Below are 23935 nucleotides of genomic sequence, written 5' to 3' on the forward strand. Positions count from 1 at the left end.
AACTAGCTAATTTGCAGGCTCGACGCGGAATTCGACGGAAACGCCACCTAGCGGCCGGCGGACAAAATGCACCTAAGATCCGACGGCGTACTAAGACGTACGCCTGTCGGATCGATCCCAGATGCCGTTGTATCTTGTTTTGTAGATACAAAACAAAGATACGACGCAGGAACTTTAAAATTACGCAGCGTATCAATAGATACGCCGGCGTAGTTCTTTTGTGGATCTGCCCCATAATATTTAAATCTGCCCCCACCTAGCATTTCTAGTGGCAGCCATCCTGTTTAAAAGCAGATGATTCATGTAGTATTTACTGCCTGAAATTCATCTACCCTTAGCTCAGGAATGCAGGCAGGAGGGTATGCTTAGTTGAGAAAACCTCTCCTCCAGATGAAAGAAAAAAAATGCACATGAAGACTCAAACAGGCAAATATATTATAAATTCCTATCTATTTACTAATACAAGCAGCTAAGTGCCGTTTCACACAGGGGCAACCCGACTTACAGCGCGACTTAAAGTTGCCCTTCAGGACAGGCGACTTTGGCCAATCACAGGATAATCAGCTCTGTGGGAGGGAGGGGTTTGCCTGAGTAAACTATTTTCTTTTCCCGTAAAGTTGCTTCAGTTAAGACAGAGATCCGACTTTGGAGGCAACTTCCATTGATTTAACATTTTTTTTTATATATATATTGTTATACAATTTTGCAAACGGGTAATTTTTCTCAGTCATTGATGTGCGCCGATGAGGCTGCTCTGATGGGCTGCACTTATGGGCACTGATGGGCTGCACTGATAGGCACCGATGGGCTGCACTGATGGGCACCGATGGGCTGCACTGATGGGCACCAAGAAGGCGTCACTGGTGGGCAATGATAGGCAGCACTGGTGGGCACTGATAGGCAGCACTGGTGGGCACCGAGAGGTGACACTGAGAGGTGGAACTGATGGGTGACACTGAAGGGCATCGATAGGTGGCACTGGTGGGCACTGAGAAGTGGCACTAAAAGGTGGCATTGATAGATGGCACTGATAGCTGGCAGTAATGGGTGCTGATGAGTGGCAGTGATGGGCACTGATGGGTGGCAGTAATGGAAACTGATGGGTGGCAGTAATGGGCACTGATAGGCAGCACTGCTAAGTGGCACTGATTAGGCACTTATTGGCACCACTGGTGGGCATTGATAGGTGGAACTTGTGGGCATTGAGAGGTGGCACTCATGGGCATTGATAGGTGACACTCATGGGCACTGTGGGCACTTGCAGAGATTACTGGCAGGGGGTACTGACGGCACAGAGGAGGGCCCCTTACTTGGATCTGTTTACCCAAGTTTCCCGGAATTTAGGGTCCGCTCTGGGTGGTTAATAATCCCAGTTCCTGCAATGAATAACGACTCACCAGATCACAACAAAAGCCGAGCCTTATACGATCATATATTTTTATCTTACGATCTGTTGAAGGTCAAACTCTTCATCTATATCAAAAAGATAAAAACATTCAAAAGCATGTAATATCCTCTAATAACATCAGCTTTCCAGCGCAGCTCTCACCACTCTTCCGTTAAAACAAACATCATTGGCCGCCCACACGACCACACGATCGATCTGTACAGACGTGACTGTGCCTCTCAACCCAGGAACTGCTTTGTTTATTTCAACGGAAGGGTGATGAGAGCTGCGCTCGCAGTCTGATGTTATCCGAGGATATTACACGCTTTTGAATGTTTTTATCTTTTTGATATAGATGAAGAGTTTGACCTTAAACAGACAGCGAGATAAAGAGATATGATCGTATAAGGCTTGGCTTTTGCTGTGATCTGGTGAGTCATTACCCATTGGGGGGTTTTATCTCAAGGTGTGGTGACGGGAACTGGGATTATTACAACAATCTCTTGCCATTCAACCCAGATGGTGAACAGGCTCACAGCTTTCATAATCGTGGAGTGTCAAAGAAGGACTTTTTTTATATGTTGATCTGAATGTTGATCAAGTAGCACTGCTAATGTTTGTTTTTTGCCTTTTGGAAGTTCAAGTATATGTTGGTATGTTTTTTTGTTTTAAACAATGGTTGGGGCCACGTTATATACCCAAAGGTGGGCTTTAAGGAAAACATTGCAGTATAAACTAAAAATATGTGTTTAAAAAAAAATACATTATGTATCTTCAGCGTGTTTTTACTGTGTCGTTAACTGGAAGTGACCCCAACTTTGCTATTGGGAAAAGCAATTTATATGCCTACTTAAAAGATACCACACTCTAAAGATAAATCTACCTTAAACTGGCATTTTAACATCTGGTGAAGGTTGATATTTAAACAATAATTTTCTGTCTGATAAGTATTATTAAAGAAATGGATTATCTGGGAATGATGACCAGTAACAAGCATCAATTACAAACCTTGCAAGTCAAATTCAAAAACCTTTTAGCTAAAGTTTTGGATAATGCTTTATCATCTTCCAGTAATGCAGCTTCCTCTTGTGATTGCAGATGATGGAAAACTGTCCTTTGAAGAATTTAAGGCTTACTTTGCTGATGGAATCTTAAGTGCAGAGGAGCTGAGTGAGCTTTTCCACACCATCGACACCCACAAAACTGAGTAAGAAATGTATTCACTATCTTTTATAATGAACCCAAGAAAGAGTAGATCGATTACTGCACATTTTAAGAAACTCAGGATTGATTGTAGGTCAGATATAACTAAACAGGAATTTTGGATGGCTGCATATTGATTTTATTGGTTACGGGTTTAAACTATTTCTCCTAAAACTTTATTATATATACAACAATATATAGATTGAAAAAGGGGGGAAGGAAAACCTGCGCTGTCAATAAAAATTAAGAATATATAATAACTGCCTGCACAACAGATATACTGTATTATAAAGCGAAAGTGGAAGTGATAAAGTGCGGCGCTCAAAATGATACTTTTGATGTGCTCAAAAGATATGGGATTGGTAAATAAATAAATATGAATGTAATCTCCGTGTGAACTGAACAGATAGGTTGAACCAATGAACTGGTTGGAATACACACACAATAAAATATGAATAATAGTCAAAAGTGATAGTGAAAGCACAATCAAAAACAAAACAAAATAGTGCTAATAAACACATGGACAAGAGTCCAAGTATTCAGGGTAGGTAAATACACAAAGTGAATAGTGTGAATCTATAATTGATAATAAAAACAATGCATGAAATAAACACCATGGATGGCAATGAACCAAGTGTGCTAGTGAACAAGTGAACATATAGTTTGAATATTCCACTGAGATGAAAGTGACTGTATATGTAGTTGTCTGTAGATACCGTATTTATCGGGGTATTGCGCGCTCCGGCGCATAGCGCGCACCCATAATTTTGACCCTAAAATCCTGTAAAAAAACATTTTACTACTTACAGTTTTGGTGTCTTGCCCGGCGTCCATCGGCAGCATTGTCCGGTCCGGCGTCCGTCTGCGGCCTCGGTGGTGTCCTCCTGGTTTCTCCCGCGCTGTCTTCATGTCGAATCCCTGCTTCCCGCGCTCTGTTTGAAGCCTCCGCCAACGTATACCGAGCGCAGTACACTCGGGTATATTCGGCCAGGCTTGGCTTTTCACGCATAAACGTCACAGAGCGTGACTACGAGCGAAGCCGAGCCTGGCCGAATGTACCCGAGTGTACTGCGCTCGGTATATGTTGGCGCAGGCATTCAAACACGGCGCGGGAAGCGGGTATCGGCGTATATCGCGCACCCACGATTTTGCCCTGATTTTCAGGGCAAAAAAGTGTGTGATATACGCCGATAAATACGGTAATCCACCACTGTGAAGATCAAAGGCTTACCAGATGTTTTGGACCCAACAAGGCATACGCCTGATGAGTCGAGCGGGCTTGTTGGTGTAACACACCCAGGGAAAAGTAAGCAAGCACAGCTTCCAAGTATTGACATCAATGAGTATACACCATGGATAAGGCAACGGTACTTCATATACAAATCCTCCCAATGTATCATGTGGTGAAAGGAGAGAAAATGGGCCACATAGCATAATTCCGTTTCAAAATGAAAACATTTATTACATAAATATAAAATGGTCACTGGGGTCGACCCCAGAAGATACCTTATTAAAAGAAACGCGTCGGTAAGGGCTCTGCTGATGCCACTGCGTTATTTTGATCTTATTTGCTCTTACATATCCTCTCAAATGTGAGTGACCATTTTATATTTATTTAATAAATGTTTTCATTTTGAAACGGAATTACACTAGGTGGCCCATTTTCTCTCCTTTCACTACATGATACATTGGGAGGATTTGTATATGAAGTACCGTTGCCTTATCCATGGTGTATACTCATTGATGTCAATACTGTGAAATACATCTGCCTGCTTCTATTGGACGCTGTGCTTGCTTACTTCTCCCTGGGTGTGTTACACCAACAAGCCCGCTCGACTCATCAGGCGTCTGGTAAGCTTTTGATCTTCACGTGGTGGATTATCTACAGACAACTAATTATACAGTCACTTTCATCTCAGTGGAATATTCAGACTATATATTCACTTGTTCACTAGCACACTTGGTTCATTGCCATCCATGGTGTTTATTTCATGCATTGTTTTTATTATTAATTATAGATTCACACTATTCACTTTGTGTATTTACCTACCCAATATATAAATTGTACATGTTCATGTGCTATTTTATTTTGATCTTTGTTACACAGTGAGCACACGCTATATGGCCAAAAATACGCTATATGGCCACAAAAGTTTTTTTTCTGTACAACATAAATGTACCTACCAGCTCCATAAAGACATGGTTTGACATGTTGGGTGTGGACTCTCAGGTCTTTTTGAAAAATGTATTGGTTAAGAGCATCAAATACAGCTAATGTGTTTTGGGTAGAAACCCCCCCTTTTTTTCAGGGCTTAAGCAGTGAATGATCTTAGAATCACATTAAAGCGGTTGTAAACCCGCATATCATTTTTATTTTATTTTTTACACCTGCAAGGAAAAAGCCATAATGAGCTAATATGCACCGCATATTAGCTCAATATGAAATACTTACCTCGGAATGAGGTAGGTAACTTACCTGGTCCACGCCGAGCCGAGCCTCTGCGTGTCTTCCGGGTATCGCCGCTCCAGCGCTGTGATTGGCTGGAGCGGCGATGACGCATGTGCGCGGGAGATTTCCTTTCCGGCATGGGTCGGCGGGGCCGGCCCTTCAGCCGAGGATCCCCCCTGCGCATACGCCGCTGCAATCAGCGGCGCATTGCGAGGGGAATATCTCCTAAACCGTACAGGTTTAGGAGATATTCTTTATACCTACAGGTAAGCCTTATTATAGACTTACCTGTAGGCAAAAGTGAAAAAAGTGGGTTTACAACCACTTTAAGATTTTAAGATTCAATGGGAGACCTACAGTATTTTACAAATATGAGTAGACCCCTCACATATTTGTAAATATGTTATTATATCTTTTTATGTGACAACACTAAAGAAATGACACTTTGCTACAATGTAAAGTAGTGAGTGTACAGATTGTATAACAGTGTAAATTTGCTGTCCTCTCAAAATAACTCAACACACAGCCATTAATGTCTAAATTGCTGGCAACACAAGTGAGTACACCCCTAAGTTAAAATGTCCAAATTGGGCCCAAAGTGTCAATATTTTGTGTGGCCACCATTGTATTCCAGCACTGCCTTAACCCTCTTGGGCAAGGAGGCCACCGGAGCTTCACAGGTTGCCACTGGAGTCCTCTTCCACTCCTCCATGATGACATCACAAAGCTGGTGGATGTTGGAGACCTTGTGCTCCTCCACCTTCAGTTTGAGAATGCCCCACAGATGCTCAATAGGGTTTAGGTCTAGAGACATGATTGGCCAGTCCATCACCTTTACCCTCAGCTGCTTTAGCAGGGAAGTGGTCATTTTGGAGGTGTGTTTGGGGTCATTATCATGTTGGAATACTAAACTGCGGCCCAGTCTCCGAAGGAAGGGGATCATGCTCTGCTTCAGTATGTCCCATTACATGTTGGCATTCATATCTTGGTCTCATCAGACCACAGGACATGGTTCCAGTAATCCATGTCTTTAGTCTATTTGTCTTCAGCAAACTGTTTGCTTGCTTTCTTGTGCATTATCTTTAGAAGAGTCTTCCTTCTGGGTTGACAGCCATGCAGACCAATGGGATGCAGTGTGCATGGTCTGTGAGTGAGTGAGTGAATAACTTCTATAGCGCTACAAATGCGAACTGAATCGCCTCAAGGCGCTTATTTCCATCCAGTGTCGTCCTTATCCTTCAGAAGAGATGAGTCTTAAGTTTTTTTCCTGAAGACCCGATGGTCTGAGCACTGACAGGCTCACCCCCCACCCCTCCAAACTCTGCAGCAATGCTGGCAGCACTTATACGTCTATTTCCCAAAGACAACTTCTGGATATGCTGCTGTGCACGTGCATTCAACATCTTTGGTCGACCATGATGAGGCCTGTTCTGAGTGGAACCTGTCCTGTTAGATTGCTGTATGGTCTTGGCCACCGTGCTACAGATCAGTTTCAGGGTCTTAGCAATCTTCTTATAGCCTAGGCCATCTTTATGTAGAGCAACAATCCTTTTTTTTTTTTGATTTTTAGAGAGTTCTTTGCCATGAGGTGCCGTGTTGAACTTCCAGTAACCAGTATGAGAGAGTGAGAGCGATAACACCAAATTTAACACACCTGCTCCCCATTCATACCTAAGATCTTGTAACACTAACGAGTCACATGACATCAGTAAGGGAGAATGGCTAATTGGGCCCAATTTGGACATTTTCACTTGGGGGTGTACTCTCTTTTGTTGCCAGCGATTTAGACATTAACGGCTGTGTGTTGAGTTATTTTGAGGGGACAGCAAATTTACACTGTTATACAAGCTGTACACTCACTACTTTACATTGTAGCAAAGTGTAATTTCCTCAGCGTTGCCACATGAAACGATATAATAAATAAAATAAAAAATCTGAGGGGTGTAGTCACTTTTGTGAGATACTATATGTTAGGGCTTGATAAAGACTGTCAAAACCCAAGGGTACTAAGAACTGCTGGCTGGGGTGGCAAGACAATGTGAGTGGCCTGCACAGCACCCTGACCTGAGTCCTATTTTAGATCTTTCCAAAACAGTGGAACCTGTTATAGGCAGGGGGAGGTGGGAGACTGTATATCAATGCACAATGGAATGGAATAAGATGACAAGCTCATATAGATATGATGGTGAGGTGTTCACAAACTTATGGTCATATATGGCATATATTATTATTAAAGTAAAAGTCCTAGCAAAAGTTGTTTTGTTTTTTATAGCATTTAATAAAGTGGGTGCAGAGTGGTACCTTATTAAGTTTTTTTTAATGATGTCTGTGGCCTTGATGGGCAGACTGATGCCACCAAGGAAAAGTAAGGGAAAGCCTCTTTCCTCCATCTACTACGCCATAGTATGTAAAGATGTCCATACATCAGAAGATTTTGAAACTAATGTATGTGCAGACATTTGTATGGATATTTGAACAAAAAATAATAGGACATTCGATGACTTGACACATGTCCTTTGAAGGTGCTTCAAAATGTAATTTGCTTTCATCAATTTTGGAGCAAATGGACTTTCACAAAATAAAATCATATGCAGTCAGTCATGCCCTCCTAACCCTCTTGAATTTAATTGAATTGTTGCTGCACTGTCTCCCTTTATATTGTAAAGCACCGCATATGCTGTTGGCCCCATATGCATCCTGTATAATAATAATAATGATACACTGTTTGAAATTTGTGTATTTGAGCTCCTGAATAACTCCGTGAGGGAATTTCACGCTCAGCTACAGAAATAATGTCCTTCATTTTTTCAAGTACAAAGCAAACTCTCGAAGATTACCAGTAATAAATGTCTCTGAAGTTCAAACGCAACTGAACAGGACCATATTTAATGAGAAATTAACTGCTATTTCTTTGGATAATTACAAGAGATTCCAGAAAACATGAACACCCTGGATTCTCTATACCCAACCAAACCCAGCCACCTTAAACTCATTTGTCATCCCCCAGAGACCCATTGGGGAGAGTATCCCCTTTTCTACATCTGCACTGCCCCATCCTCCTTCCCTCCACCCCCCTTCTTGTCCCCCGTATCTCTCATTCTTCTCCTTCCATCCCATTTTCCTTTCTTTTCTAATCTTTAATTGTGCCGCAGTATCAAAACTCAACACCGTAACCTGTTTACCATTTATGGCTTCATAAAATGGCTTCTCCAATTGAACTGTCCTTCTTATGGAGGCCCCACCACCCTCTATCCTGCCAACGGCAGTGCCATCTTGTGCAATACAAGAAAACCAAGCCTCACTTTGAATCCAATAGTGCCATTGTGCTGTTAGTCACATGAGGGAGCTGCAAGCACCTATTGTGGAGCCAATTCCTCTGCAGATCTCAGCTTGGTCTGGATGCCAAGAATCAAACCTTTAACCTCCTTGGCGGTATCCCCGAGCGTGACTCGGGGTGGTTTTTCCATGCTATTATCGGTATCCCAGAGTCACGCTCGGGGTAGATGTGCAGATCGTGCAGCGGCGCGGCTTACCTTCTCGCTGAATCCACAGGCTTGGTTTACTTACCTTGTCCCTGGATCCAGCGATGCATCCCGCTGTGTGAGCGAGCGGGTCCTCGCTTGATTCACAGTGTCCCCGTGTGCCGCCGATCTCCGTTCCCTGCGACGTTACGACGCATGGGAGCGGAGAACGGCGCCAAATTCAAAAAAGTAAACAAACACATTACATACAGTATACTGTAATCTTATAGATTACAGTACTGTATGTAAAAAATACACACACCCCTTGTCCCTAGTGGTCTGCCCAGTGCCCTACATGTTCTTTTATATAATAAAAACTTTTCTTTCTGCCTGCAAACTGTAGATTGTCCATAGCAACCAAAAGTGTCCCTTTATGTCAAAAATGGTTTTAGAGCAGCTAGAAAACAGTGATAATAAATTATAATCACTTGCAGAATTGAGCGATAGAGATTTGTGGGGAAATTCGTCATAAAAAAATAAAAGTAATGACAGCGACAATTCTGCAACTGAGCAAATTTCAGTGATTTTGAGTTGATTACATTATTGAATATTTTTTATTATAATTATATTATTATTTGTTATAATTATTTATAATTATTTATTATATTATAATTTATAATTTTGTTTTTAAAAAAAATTCATACCAGGGATGCCTACAAGACTCTTGTTTGGTCAGATTTAAGTGAGTTATTCCTAAGAATTGCAGGCCTACAGTATAAAACGCTAAATTTCCTTGCAAATAATTGTACCTCTTTTGGTACGTAATTCCAGACAGAATCATTCCGCCAGGGAGGTTAAGTGGAAATTATTTGCACTTAAAGGGCTCATGTACACTGGTGGTTAAAGGAGCAGTAAACACATGAGTAATACACAGGGGACTTGTGCAATGGCTTTATAGGGCAGTACTTTACTGTATCCCTCTGCCGGCTGTAGTTGAGGCCCATTATCAGTGTTGCTGCACTTAACATCCTTGGTAAACCAGCATGCAGTGTAGGTGCTATTTTCCAAATATCCTACTCCCAGCCACTGTAGACTTCACTGTAGGAAGGGGTCCCTTTGCCTCTGCACATATGGCTCCTGTGATTGGAAGTGAAGGAGGGGAGAGTGAGAGAACACTGGCAGCAAGGGCGAGATTGAGCGGATCATTGCCGCCCATGCAGCACCGAGTCACCGCTCTCAGGCCTCAAGAGCTGGATCCCAACAGTCTGGTCAGTGTTCTATGGTTCGTGTCTCAGAGTTCAATTCACATGATCCTTAGCATAGGTCCATAGTCTTTCCATGTTTGTTTCTCCCCCTGCTGGCTAGAGGGAATAGTGCAATATCAAATCTGGCATAGCAGTAGAAAGTGAAAGCAAACTGACTATAAAGAGGACAATATCTCCTTCTCAATGTTTCTGTAGTAACATGCTATGATTGATTGTTACTTCCATTCTGGTGGTGGCAGCCATGTTAGTAGTATAGCAAGTTTATTTTTATTTTTATTACTTTTAACTATTTATACGTAAAAACATTCTGGGGCAGATTCACGTAGATGGGCGTATTTTTGGGCGGGCGTAACGTATTTGATTTACGCTACGCCGCCGCAAGTTTTTCAGGCAAGTGCTTTATTCACAAAGCACTTGCCTGTAAAGTTGCGGCGGCGTAGCCTAAATCCCCCTGGCGGAATTCAAATTCGGTGGGTAGGGGACGTGTTTCATTTAAATGAAGTGCGTCTCCGCACCGAACGAACTGCGCATGCGCCGTCCCTAAAATGTCCCGGCGTGAAATGCTCTAAATGACGTCGCAAGGACGTCATTGGTTTTGACGTGGACGTAAATGGCGTCCAGCCCCATTAACGGACGACTTACGCAAAAGACGTAAAATTTAGTCGCGGGAACGACGGCCATACCTAACATAGGATACGCCACCTAGGGGGCAGCTCTTTACGCCGACATAACTCTTACGGAAATGGCGTATCTTTACTGCGACGGGCAAGCGTACGTTCGTCAATCGGCGTATCTACTAATTTGCATATTCTACGCCAAACTCAGTGGAAGCGCCACCTAGCGGCCAGCGGAAATATTGCACCCTAAGATACGACGGCGCAGGCCGTCGTATCTTAGGTAGGTTTAAGTGTATCTCAGTTTGAGCATACACTTAAACATGCGACAGGCTTAGATTGCGAGTTACGTCGGTGTATCTACTGATACGCCGGCGTAACCAACTCTTTGTGAATCTGGCCCTCTGTTATTTATTGTAGTATTGTTTTAATTTCTGGGATATGTTTCCATGGCTACTTGAGCTGTATAGAGAGTAGAAGAATAGATCCTGTATTTACTTTGTGATTCAGCTCTCTGCTTTTATACTTGAGTGGCAAATCTATAGAAATGGAAAAATAAGGAATTGTTTTTATTTTTTATGGCAACAATTGTTTTCTATCGGGTTCACTTGATAAATTTACCAATAAGGATATATTTTATTATAACAGCTACCAATGTATGTATACAGTTTTTTCATCTATACATATTCTATATAATACATATACATCGGTGTATACATTTTGAAATGCACTAATTGGAAGCCAGATTATAACTGAAATATGCAAGCCAGAATAAAATCAAACTAAAAGCCCTTCATGTCTGCTTAAATAGGTTGTATCCTCAATTTTTTAAGTTGTACCTATAGGTAAGTCTATAATAAGGCTTACCTATAGGTACAGTAAATATCTCCTAAACGGAGCATATTACTTTGTACGTGCCGTAAAGGTCATGCCATGACTGGCGGCTGTCCTGTGCATGCATGGGAGTGACATCACGTGACTCTGGCCAGTCACAGAGCTGGAGTTCGCAGCCCTGGAGGGAAGACAGGCGAACATGGATGCGGCCTCCAGCGGGGACAGCGAAGGCTGTGTTTGTGTCACAGGCCCTTAGGCCACTGAAAATAACCTGATATTTATAGAGCCTATGGAGTCAGGCTACACATGCACAGTTTGGTGTGTATTGCTAGAGAGTATTTTTTCCTTCATGGGAGAGTGCATGTGATCAGCACAGGGCCAATCAGCACTGTTCAGATAGAGGGTCAGGGGTCTAGAAGCCTGATAGGACAATCGTGGGAGAAATGAAAACTCCTCCTACAAGATTTACTAAGAACTGATAGAAATCACATGACTGCTATATACTGCTGATGAAAAAAAGGTATTTATCTGTTTACTAAATATATTATATATTTACTAAAATGATAGCATTTCCATGTTCTGTGTACTAGGGGAGACCAGATATATAGAATTCAGGTTCTGGGTTTAGTAACACATTAACATTTGTAAATTGCTTATATTAGACCATAAAGTATAATTTAGCTCAACACCAAAAATTGTATATATTGCAGCTTACCAATCATTAGATGTGGTGGTTGCATTAGTATTTGTTTTTTAAGACTTTTCTCCCTCTTTCAGGGTGCTTTGCAGGCGCTATTTTTAGCGTTATAGCCCCTGCAAAGCGCAAAGCGCCTCAGTGTGAAAGTAGCCTAAGACCCCTTTCACACTGAGGCGCTATAACACTAAAAATAGCGCATGCAAAGCTCCCTGAAAGAGCGGCTCCATTTACCCGGAGGGCTTTCACAAAAAAATTCCGGCAAGCAGCATCTTTGAGGCGCTGTAGAAGTGGCTCCTAAAGCACCCCTGCCCATTGAAATCAAAGTGTAAGGCCATATTTATGGGTGCTGGTAAGGCTGCATTTATGGGAGCTGGTAAGGCTGCATTTATGGGTGCTGGTAAGGCTGCATTTATGGGTGCTGATATTACTTTATTTATGGGTGCTGATATTACTACATTTATGGGTGCTGATATTACTACATTTATGGGTGCTGATATTATTGCATTTATGGGTGCTGGTAAGGCCATATTTATAGGTGCTGGTAAGGCTGCATTTATGGGTGCTGCTATTACTGCATTTATGGGTGCTGGTAAGGCCATATTTATGGGTGCTGGTAAGGCCATATTTATGGGTGCTGATATTATTGCATTTATGGGTGCTGGTAAGGCTGCATTTATGGGTGCTGATGTTACTGCATTTATGGGTGCTGGTGAGGCCCCATTTATGGGTGCTGGTAAGGCCGCATTTATGTTTTGACAGGGGCGCAGTTTCAGTGCTTGCCATAGGCGCCATTTTCACTAGATACGACCTGTGCCTGTAAGTACAGTGAATATCTCTTAACCATACGCCTTTTAGGAGATATTCATATCGTTCCAGTCAATTACATAACTGCACAAGCGTAGTGCGTGTTGTATTTAGGGCACACTGTGTGCTGAATGTGGAGAGTGCTGTGCTGCAATTGTGGCTCCAATGCGCATGCGTAGGGGTGACGTCATCTTGGCCTGGCCATTCAAACAGCAGAGCTTGAACCAAGAACGAAGACTTGGTAAAGAGGGAAGCGCAGGAAATTGTGACAGCAAAGCACTGGAGGGCTTTGTTTCAAAGGTAAGTCAGTTATAGTGTGCTAGTATTTGGGGCATAATAGCACATTATGGCGTAAACATGAATAAGCCAATTAAAAAAAATGAAAATTGAGAGTTTACTACAGCTTTAAAACACCCAGATGCACATCTCCTGATTATATCTTAGTGGCAGTACTTATCCTGTATTGTGTTTTCCTTGGCGATGGTTTGTAGGCAGATGTATTTGTAGGAAGAATTCCAGAAGCTCACTGACATACGGTAGCACATATAATCTGTCTATACTATAAAAAAAAAAACGTGTACGTACTGCCCGCTGTGTAAGGAGTGTATTTGGCATAATGATAGAAAAATGTAGCAGTAAGGTACATTGTAGATGAATGCTAGAATCATGCTGAGTATTGTCAGAAATGGCAAAATATTTTAACTGCTGCAATGATTATCTCTTCAGGTAGCATTTTCTTTCTTTTCCTTTTAGATATAATCAGATATTTTTTAGGTTCTTACTTGAAATAGATTTAGAAAGTCTTTAAAGTATAACCAAGGGCAAAACTTTTTTAGATTTGGATAGAGGAGGGATATGTTAGAAGCTCTGTCAGGTTTTTATTGTATAGAAACAAAAATGGCCAGCCTACAGAGAGGTAAAAACCTATGGCATAGTTAGCACACAGAAGACATTAAAGTGGTTGTCAACCTCTGAAAACCAAAAACAAAGGCATAATGAGCTAGTATGCTTCAACCCTCTCCTAGACCGAGAGACTCACAGCAGAAGATTATAATCAGTTCAAATAACCTGATGCTGGTATCTCCTACTTCTTTGTGTAAATTGTGTGCCTCCTATGTGTGAATAACCATTGGTAATTGAATCACCTCTGGTTTCTTTATGTCTGCTAATCCTCTTGGAGTTGTGATTAGTATTGTGCCACTTTACTTTGTTCCCGAACCATTGTGTTTGTGTATGTTTGTGTATGTGTTTATATTTACGGTATGTACTTAGATGTACTGATGATATTACTGTTTAAAGTTTGCGTTGGTTAGGATAATGTGATCACACTCTTATCTGATTTTGGGTGGTAAAGCTTTCAGTAAAGAGTTCCAGTTTTCACCTACAGTAAGCTAGAGTCATGTAGCTCTTGGGTGCAATTCACAGCTATAAGACTGCATTCTCACTTCAGCGTTTTGAATCACGGGCATATTTTACTGAAGAGGCACAACCCAGTGATCTTCCAGCAGAAGAGCTGACCTCTGTCTACAACAATCAGTGGCCCTGAAGGATTTGTGTAAGGCCAATGAATTTTATTTTGCTTCCCAGCAGAAGAGCTGGCAAAGCACCACTAACTTCTGCCCAGCACCCACAACCCTTTCAGAGCTCCAAGGAGCCAGGGCAGGCAGCCCCTATTCCCAGAAACAGGCAAATGCAGAGAAGCTCAACTCCCAGCTGAGGTAAGGGGAGCTGGATACAGAAGCTTTTTTTTCCTTCATGCATACAATGCATGAAGGTTAAACAACTTCAGCCTTTAGAACAGGGGTCTTCAAACTATGGCCCTCCAGTTGTTCAGGAAATACAATTGGACAGAGGGTTCCGGGGGCCCAGGGAGAAAGATTAGTGGTTATTTTTCCCTAGCGGCAGCCTGAGGAAGGCAAAGGAGGTGGTTGTTTTCACTCCACAGTTTTCACTCTCCCAGTCTGGGAGAAGAGGCTCCCTCCCCAGCAGCAGATCCACAGTGCATACCAAGGACCAGGGAAAGGAGGTAGTTGTTCTCCCTCTTAAATATCAGTTAAGAGAGAGGAGGAAGTCATCCTCCCACCCCAACAGCCATAAGGAGTTGATGATGTGGGGTCCCCAGCAGAAGCACTGGCATCAAGACAGAGTGCCACCAACCTCTGCCTAGCACCAGCAACAACTCTGGAGCTCCAGAGAGCCAGGGCAGGTCCACAGCGCTAATGTAGTGAAGCACCGGCATCAGGGCAGAGTTCTACCAACCTCTGCCCAGCACCAGCAACAATTATGGAGCTCCAGAGAGCCAGGGCAGGTCCATAGTGCCACTGTGGACAACCCTGCCTTGTGTCTTGTGCCTTGACTTCTGCTGAAACTTGAACTCTTTGCTCCTCCCGTGAACATGTCTCTGCACTTCCTCTTTGCCAGATTATAGTGCTTCTCAGCTAGTATCTCGCTCTTGTCTTCCCTGCTGCCGTCCATAATTTGCTACTTTTATTATCGACCCTTGGCTTGTCCCTTGACCTGCTTATCCACTACTGGACCCCGGCTTACTCACCTCCTGGTGAGGTGATCCTGAGGACTGTAACCTGGTACTAGCATGCAGCTAAACCCATCTTCACCATCAGGAGCTCTGGTGAACACCGGTTAGCTCACCTCAGATGAGCTTACCTCATCTGCCAGGGTGACTGCCTGTGCACCTATCCTGCTGGTCGGTGGTAGTTCTGCAACTGCTGTAGCAACTGGCCTTCAAGCCTGATGCCTGATCGTGACACCCCTACTTCCAGCTGAAGCGCTGGCAACAGGGCAGAGTGCTGCTGGTCTTTGCACTTACAGTGTCTTCACGGCTGCAGGAAGTGCATCCGGCCCCTCTCCTCAGCAGCAGACCGAGCCCGGAAAGATAAAGACTCCCCAGCTGAAGCGCTAGCAGCCGGACAGAAGGTCCATGACCTTTGCCCCACACCTAATGATGACAATTCTTCATTGCAGCCAAGAATGGAAATCATGTGGACCGACTAAGTGGATTCACTCTACCCGATGCAGGTCCAGACCAGGTGGCGGTCTGGAACCTGGTTAGTCTCATTTTGATGGGGGAGAAATCTGATAGACCCAACAGGGGCTTTTGGAGGGGACTGTAGGGTAGCCTCTTGACTACTAACTATGGGCCCTGGCTTTGTGAGGGGGCTGTATTCTTTAGCAGGTGTATACCTGTGGGACCTTTGGAGTGGTTTTGCTCTGGATTTGGGTCCATGCCCCCCCCCCCCTGAAACACACAGACTCTGAGAACCAATGACCTAGATACAGAATCGGGGCCCCTGTGTGTTTTTGGGGTATGGAATTAGCAGCCCAAGCCAGTCTTAACTGCTTCAACCCCCTTCTAGACTGAGAGACTCACAGCAGAAGATTATGAGCAGTTCAAACAACCAGATGCTGGTATCTCCTGCTGCTTTGTGTAAATCTGTTTATTAAGGTATCTTTCTCTCATTGTATAATTCCCCCATTATGTGCCTATAAGGTGTGATTTCCCATTGTTAATTTAATCACCTATTGTTTCTGTCGGTCTGTTAATTCCTCTTGGAGATGTGATACTATTGTGTGCATTTTACCTTGTTACCAAACCATTGTGGAATGTGTATGTGTTTATGTTTGTTGTTCCTTAGATGTACTTATATTACTGTTCAGAGTTCTGAGTGAGTTTTCAATAGATATTCCAGTTTGCACCTAAGATAGTGTTGTGCAGTTCTTAGTGCAATTCTCAGCTATAATACCTAGTTCCAGAGTGAAGGAAGCTGTATTTTGGTAAAGGCACCCGGCAATGTGCCACATGGTCCGTCACATTTGGTAGCGTGGTCTTCCGAAGATGTGTCCCGGTTGGGTCTGTCACAAGAGTAATGCAAAATTTTGAGTTGCCTTCAGAACAGGAATATAGTGGAAATCTTCCAATGATGACAACTTTCTAAGAGGGGATTTCCTTTACATTGAGAAAATATTTCTGTTAAGTCTACAAGACAGGAAGTAAACAGCCATTACCCTAATGAGACAAAAGATGGCAAAACACAACTCACTCCTAAAGAAAGTTTAGCTTTGGACATACTTTAAAGTGTTTCTAAACATTTGTTTTTTTTAAACATGTCATACCTACCTGCTCTGTGTAATGGTTTTGCACACAGCAGCCCCGATCCTCCTCTTTTTAGGTCCCCCACTGGTGCTTCTGGCTCCTCCACTTTATCCAGTGCCCCCAGCAGCTTCCTATGGGGGCACTCATTTGGGCTCGCTCCTGAGCCCCACTGCCTGCATCCCTTGTCACAGAGATTAATTGACATCAGCCGGAGCCATTGGCTCTAGCTACTATAATTTTCCCTATGAGGAGGGACAAAGCAGAGAGAGCTGTTGTTCTCATGCACAGTGCTGGATCGTGATGGGGCTCAGGGAAGTATTATGGGGGCTTTGGGGGGGAGCTGGATACAGAAGTTTTTTTGTTCCTTCATGCATAGAATGCATGAAGGTAAAAAAACGTCAGTCTTTAGAACAGGGGTTGTCAAACTACGGCCCTCCAGTTATTCAGGAACTACAATTCCCATCATGCCTAGTCATGTCTGTGAATGTCAGTGTGTTACAATGCCTCATGGGATGTGTAGTTATACAACAGCTGGAGGGCCGTAGTTTGAGGATCCCTGCTTTAGAACAACTTTAATTTGGGATAGAGGATGTGTGTTGTTATATCTTCTTAGTTTGTACCAGGCTTTAAATATAGGGAAGGGATGGAAACTTGGTCAAGTTACTAGTCGTGCTGGTGTCTTTATAAGAAGAGATTAATCATAGTACATACTTGTTAGAGTTTTGCACATATACACAAGTGTATATATTAATAGAGATATTAGTAGATATGAATATTGCAACAAAGTCCTGTTGCAGGGACCCCTGAGGGTGATGCAGCTTCTGTCTTTATGTTAGAGACCTGAAGAAAAGCTCAGTGGTCACAGGGAGATCCTCCAACTCTTGTCCAACCAGCCTGGAATGGAACTTCTCATTGGCACGAACTGTTGGGTGGTACTGGAATTCAAAGTCCGCCTAGCTACTCTGCATTTTAGTTATTATTTCCTTAGTAATGTATAATAGTCTCTTCTGGCCCAGGATTCACCACGTCCTTCTTTCAGCGTATCAACGCCAACAACCCCGGGGCAGGAAGTGCACAAACAGTAGTATACAAGAAATAAACCAGCTCTCCCCTGTGGCCCCGTACACACGGCCGAGGAACTCGACGTGCCAAACACATCGAGTTCCTCGGCGAGTTCAGTGTGGAAGCCGCAGAGGAGCTCGGCGGGCCGACTTTCCTCATTGAACAACGAGGAAATAGAGAACATGTTCTCTTTTCGGCCCGACGAGTTCCTCGACGGGTTCCTCGCTGAAAAGTGTACACACGACCGAGTTTCTCGGCAGAATCCAGCTCCGACCGAGTTTCTGGCTGAATTCTGCCGAGAAACTCGGTCGTGTGTACGGGGCCTCAGAGAAAAATGTGAGAAAATGTTAAACACCTAAAGCTGATTCCCAGCTTTTTGTGAAGTGTAAATATTATTTTTTTTGGACCAAACTGATCCAAATGAACTGCTTAGCCATTCATAGGAACTTTGTATTATCTAAATACAAAGCTTCCTCTGATTGGCAGAGATCGCGATTGTCATCTGCCCCTCTCAGCCAGAAGATTTTCATCCCCCTGCCCATAGATTTGCATGGCGCTTCCAATGAGGTTGGCCTTTAATACTGACATGGCCTTACAGAAAATACAAAAAAAATACATGTTTCTCTTTATTATTCATCCATAATGTCCTAAAGAAGTCAAGAGTTGCCACCATAACAATGGCAGTTACAATTTACAGCTCAGCATTGCTGCAGGCCAGATTGGAACACAAAGTATCTCAATTCACATATCTGACTGCTTCCATTTTTCAGGTTTGTGGGTCACCTGGCCTGTTTAATTTATAGTCTGCTGCACCTGCAGCTGATGTTGGACACCAGTTTTTACTAGTAGCAAAGAATGAAGAATATCTGGGTGGCATACCAATAATATAATTGCTCTATGTTTAAAACTGCTAGGTCTGCATTTTAAAAATAAACCAAAGATGTCATAACAACATAAATAGAGTGATTTATTATTCATACCATGCAAGACCATTTGGAAGAAGTGTTTATTCTCTTTTGTCATCATTTGTCTCCCCTTATGCACTGTATTTAATGTGTTTGTTTTGGGGTGTATGGTTTTAAAGGGATAAACCACTGATTGCCTAAAAAATCTAAATATGAATTCTGATTTTCCTCAGCAATAAACACCTAGGGCCAGATTCATGTACATTTGCGGCGGCGTAACGTATAGCATTTACGTTTCACTGCCGCAAGTTTTACGGGCAAGTGCTTGATTCACAAAGCACTTGCCTGTAAAGTTGCGGCGGCGTAGCGTAAATCCCTCCGGCGCAAGCCCGCCTAATTCAAATGGGGCGTGGATCATTTAAATTAGGCACGTTCCCGCGCCGAACGTACTGCGCATGCTCCGTTTTGAAATTTCCCGCCGTGCTTTGCGCGAAATGACGTCGCACCGACGTCATTTTTTGAACGTAGACGTGAGTTACGTCCTTTTCTATTCACGGACGACTTACGCAAAAAAAAAAAAAATTAAATTCGACGTGGGAACGACGGCCATACTTTAACATGGCACGTCTATCTATACGCCACTAAATAGCAGCTTTAACTATACGCCGGGAAAAGCCGACTAGCGACGACGTAAGAGAATGCGACGGCCGCGCGTACCTTTGTGAATCGCCGGAAAAAGCTAATTAGCATACCCGATGCGGAAAACGACGCAAACTCCACCCAGCGGGCGCCAAAGTATTACACCTACGATCCGAAGGCGTACGAAGCCTTACGCCTGTCGGATCAAAGCCAAAAGCCGTCGTATCTTGGTTTGAGGATTCAAACTAAAGCTACGACGCGGCAAATTTGAAAGTACGCCGGAGTATCAGGCCCCTAATTTCCAATGATCCTCCATTTTAAAGTAAGACTCCACTTTTCAAACCGGATTCCACCTCCTGCTCCAAAATGTGGCTTCAATCTTTCCTCATAATGTCTGCCATAGGCCATACTGCTCCATTGAACCTAGAATTACACTTGCATTACAGAATAGTGTTTTGGTGCACATATTAGCTTGCTTTTTGTTGTTTTTTACAGCTTTTAACTGCATGTTTTGCTGCACTGTTGCGCACCTGGCTATCTGCAGTAGATAGTCAGACCTAACTTGTACTTTAGCATGTAAAATAAATGCTTATTTAACCATCTTTTTCGTTGTGCTTTGCTATTATATGCTATGCATTAAAAGCCCAGCAAAACACATACTAATAGCTAGATTCAGGTAGCCGGGCGCATCTTTGAGGCGGCGTAGCATATCGTATTTACGCTACGCCGCCATAAGTCAGAGAGGCAAGTGCTGTATTCACAAAGCACTTGCCTCCTAAGTTACGGCGGCGTAGCGTAAATGGGGCCGGCGTAAGCGCGCCAAATTCAAATGAGGATGAGGGGGGCGTGTTTTATGTAAATGGATGGTGACCCATCGTGATTGACGTTTTTTTACGAACGGCGCATGCGCCGTCCGTGTACATTGCTCCAAAATACTCCGCAAGGGCGTATTGGTTTCAACGTGAACGTAAATTACGTCCAGCCCCATTCACAGACGACTTACGCAAACGACGTAAAAATTTGGAATTTCGACGCGGGAACGACGGCCATACTTAACATTGACTAGGCCACCTAGGGGGGCAGCTTTATCTTTACGCCGGCGTACCTCTTACGGAAACAACGTATCTTTACTGCGACGGGCAAGCATACGTTCGTGAATCGGTGTATCTAGTCATTTGCATATTCTACGCCGAACGCAACGGAAGCGCCACCTAGCGGCCAGCGTAAATATTGCACCCTAAGATACGACGGCGTAGGAAACTTACGCCGCTCGTATCTTAGCCTAATTTAAGCGTATCTGGTTTCCAGAATACGCTTAAATTTAGGACGGTGTAGATTCAGCTACCTGAATCTAGCTATAAAAGTACATCCACACAAAAAACAGGAAAATGCACTATTTCTACAATGTGCCTCTACCCTCACTGTCAAGTCCATATACAGTGGATATAGAAAAGAATAATCCCCCATTTCTGACACTTTGCTCTTACATGTAAAAATGTTTTTTGTTAGAAAATGACTTAGAACCCCCAAACAACTCCTCTCCGAAATACCTTGGCCAAAACCATAGCCAAAGAGCTATCTCTTGTTTTTAGCCGCGCAGGTATTTGTAAGGAACTGCTTATGGACCAAGGTACACCCTTAATGTCCCGGGTTATGAAAGAGCTGTGCAAGTTGTTCAAAGTGACACAATTGCGTACATCTGTGTATCACCCCCAAACGGATGGGTTGGTTGAGAGATTCAACAAAACCCTAAAACAAATGTTAAAGAAGATGGTGGATAGAGATGGAAAGGATTGGGATTGTCTAATTCCCTATTTAATGTTTGCCATTAGGGAGGTACTCCAATCCTCTACAGGTTTCTCACCCTTCGAGTTACTCTATGGGAGACACCCAAGAGGGCTGTTGGATATCGCCAAGGAAACTTGGGAAAGTGAGAGTTCTCCCCACAGAAGTGTGATTGAGCTTCCTGGTTGTCTGACCTTGTAATTCACTTCGCTCACTTTTTCCATTATCTTGTAGGGGCCTTGCCATTTGGCGAGGAATTTGCTTTCAACCGTAGGGATAAGTACCAATACCCTATCCCCCGGGACACACTCTGCTGTGCCAATTGCGCTAGGGCCAAATGTTCCTTTACGATTGTTGCATGTCGCCCTGATGCAAGATAGAATTGCACAGGTAATGCCAATCGTAAAGGAACATTTGGCCCTAGCGCAATTGGCACAGCAGAGTGTGTCCCGGGGGATAGGGTATTGGTACTTATCCCTACGGTTGAAAGCAAATTCCTCGCCAAATGGCAAGGCCCCTACAAGATAATGGAAAAAGTGAGCGAAGTGAATTACAAGGTCAGACAACCAGGAAGGCGAAAGATTTATCACATTAATCTGAAAGCCTGGAGGGATAGGGAATCCCTAGTCACAGAAACGTTGTCACCAGCTCTGTCTGATTGCGTGATTCATGGGGTTGGAATAGCAGTCACCTTGTCTGGGGTAGAGCATAATCGTCAAACGTCTGGGGTAGAGCATAATATTATTACCCCGCTGGGTGAAAGGGTAAAGCTAAAACCCTATCACATCCCAGAGGCCTGACGGGAGGCAATACGCAAGGAAGTATAGAGAATGCGTAAGTTGGGGGTGATGGTGGAATCCCAAAGTGATTGGTCCAGTCCCATAGTTTTAGTGCCTAAACCGGATGGGAGCTGGCGATTTTGTAACGATTTTCGACAGCTGAACAAAGTTACAAAATTTGACACCTACCCCATGCCACGTATAGATGACTTGATCGATCGGCTGGGAACAGCCCAATGTATGACAACTCTCGATCTCACAAAAGGGTATTGGCAAATTCCCCTGGCCGAATCGGCCAAGGAAAAAAACGCGTTTGTAACCCCAGACGGGCGTTCCAATATAAAAGAATGCCGTTTGGGTTACAGAATGCACTGGCATCATTCCAGCGGAAAATAGACCAGATTCTGAGGCCCCATCCTAAGTATGCTGCAGCTTACCTGGATGATGTAATGATCCATAGCACTGATTGGGTCTCACATCTGCCAAAAGTGCAAGCAGTCCTAGACTCTATCCGGGAAGCTGCGTTTATGGCCAACCCAATGAAGTGTACCATTGGACAGCTAGGAGGAGGCCAATTGTCTTGGGTAAACCATTGGGAGGGGAGTGATAAAACCCCAAGTTAATAAAGTTGGGACCATACAGAGTTGGCCACGTCCCAACAGCAAGAAGCAGGTACAAGCCTTTCTGGGAATTGCTGTTTATTATCAGTGATTCATTCCTCACTTTGCTTCTCAGGCTGTGCCCCTAAGCAAACTGACAAAAAGGAATGAGTCTGTCATGGTTAAATGGATGGACCCCAGAGGCTGAAGCAGCATTACAGTCCTTAAAAAAAAGGATATAAAGGTGAAAGGAAAACCACGCTGTCAATAATGAATGTAAGTAGCTGCCTGGAAAAGAGAAAGTGCGGCGCTCAAGATATTATATACTCTCGGTATGCGCAAAAGATATAAGTGTACATATAACCTCCTGTTATACTTAATAAATTAATTAAATTCCACACATAATATGAAAACTATGCAAATGATTAGTCAAAGTGATAATATAATGCAATCATTAACTAAACAAAATTGTGTTATTCAAAATTTGGACATGATCCAAAATAATATGGGTAGGTTGAAAATGCACCAAATGAATATATTGAATAAATAACCAATATTATATAAATAAATATATTAAATACAAAGTGAAGCACCAGAGATGTAAATAAACCAAAAAAGTGTTAGTGAACAAATTAAATATAAAGTCCAAAATTAATCCACTGTGTTAAAAGTGACTCTGTATATAGTTGTCTGTAGGCAATCCACCGCCATGAAGATCAAAGGCTTACCAGAAAAGATGGACCCAGCAGGGCATATGCCTGGAGGATCGAATGAGCTTGTTGGTGTAACACACCCAGGGAGAGTTACAGCAAGCACAGCTTCCAATGGGGCCAGGCAGTGAGACCAGGCGACGATATTCCACTATATTGACATCAATGGGTATCCACGTTAATTCAATGGGTAGCAACGTTACTTCATACACAAATCCTCCCAGTGTAACATATGTTAAGGAGAGAAATTGGGCCACATAGTATAATACCGTTTAAAAAGTGGTCATTTATTAAATAAAATATAAAATGGTCACTCACATTTGAGAAGACAGTAGATTGCTTTAAGAAAGGCCTGGATTCTTTCCTAAATGTACATAAAATAACTGAGTACTAAGATTTGTAGGTAAAGTTGATCCAGGGTAAATCCGATTGCCTCTTGGGGGATCAGGAAGGAATTTTTTCCCCTGCTGTAGCAAATTGGATCATGCTCTGCTGGGGTTTTTTGCCTTCCTCTGGATCAACTGTGGGTATGGAGTTGGGTGTATGGGATTGTATTGTGTTTTTTATTTTGTTTGTTTATTTTTTTGTGGTTGAACTGGATGGACTTGTGTCTTTTTTCAACCTGACTAAC

At 43.1% G+C, this 23935-nt stretch overlaps 1 protein-coding gene across 1 annotated transcript in view; it reads left to right on the top strand.

Annotated features, from left to right (window-relative positions):
- Positions 1 to 23935, top strand: part of NECAB1 (N-terminal EF-hand calcium binding protein 1) — a 281474-nt gene that overhangs the window by 23389 nt on the left and 234150 nt on the right. Inside the window, exon 3 of the mRNA XM_040354611.1 lies at positions 2486 to 2594. Coding sequence (XP_040210545.1) covers positions 2486 to 2594 — 109 coding nt within the window. The remainder of the gene's footprint in view (positions 1 to 2485; positions 2595 to 23935) is intronic.

The sequence above is a fragment of the Rana temporaria genome, chromosome 5 (genome assembly GCF_905171775.1).
Source record: "Rana temporaria chromosome 5, aRanTem1.1, whole genome shotgun sequence".
NCBI classification, from domain to species: domain Eukaryota; kingdom Metazoa; phylum Chordata; class Amphibia; order Anura; family Ranidae; genus Rana; species Rana temporaria.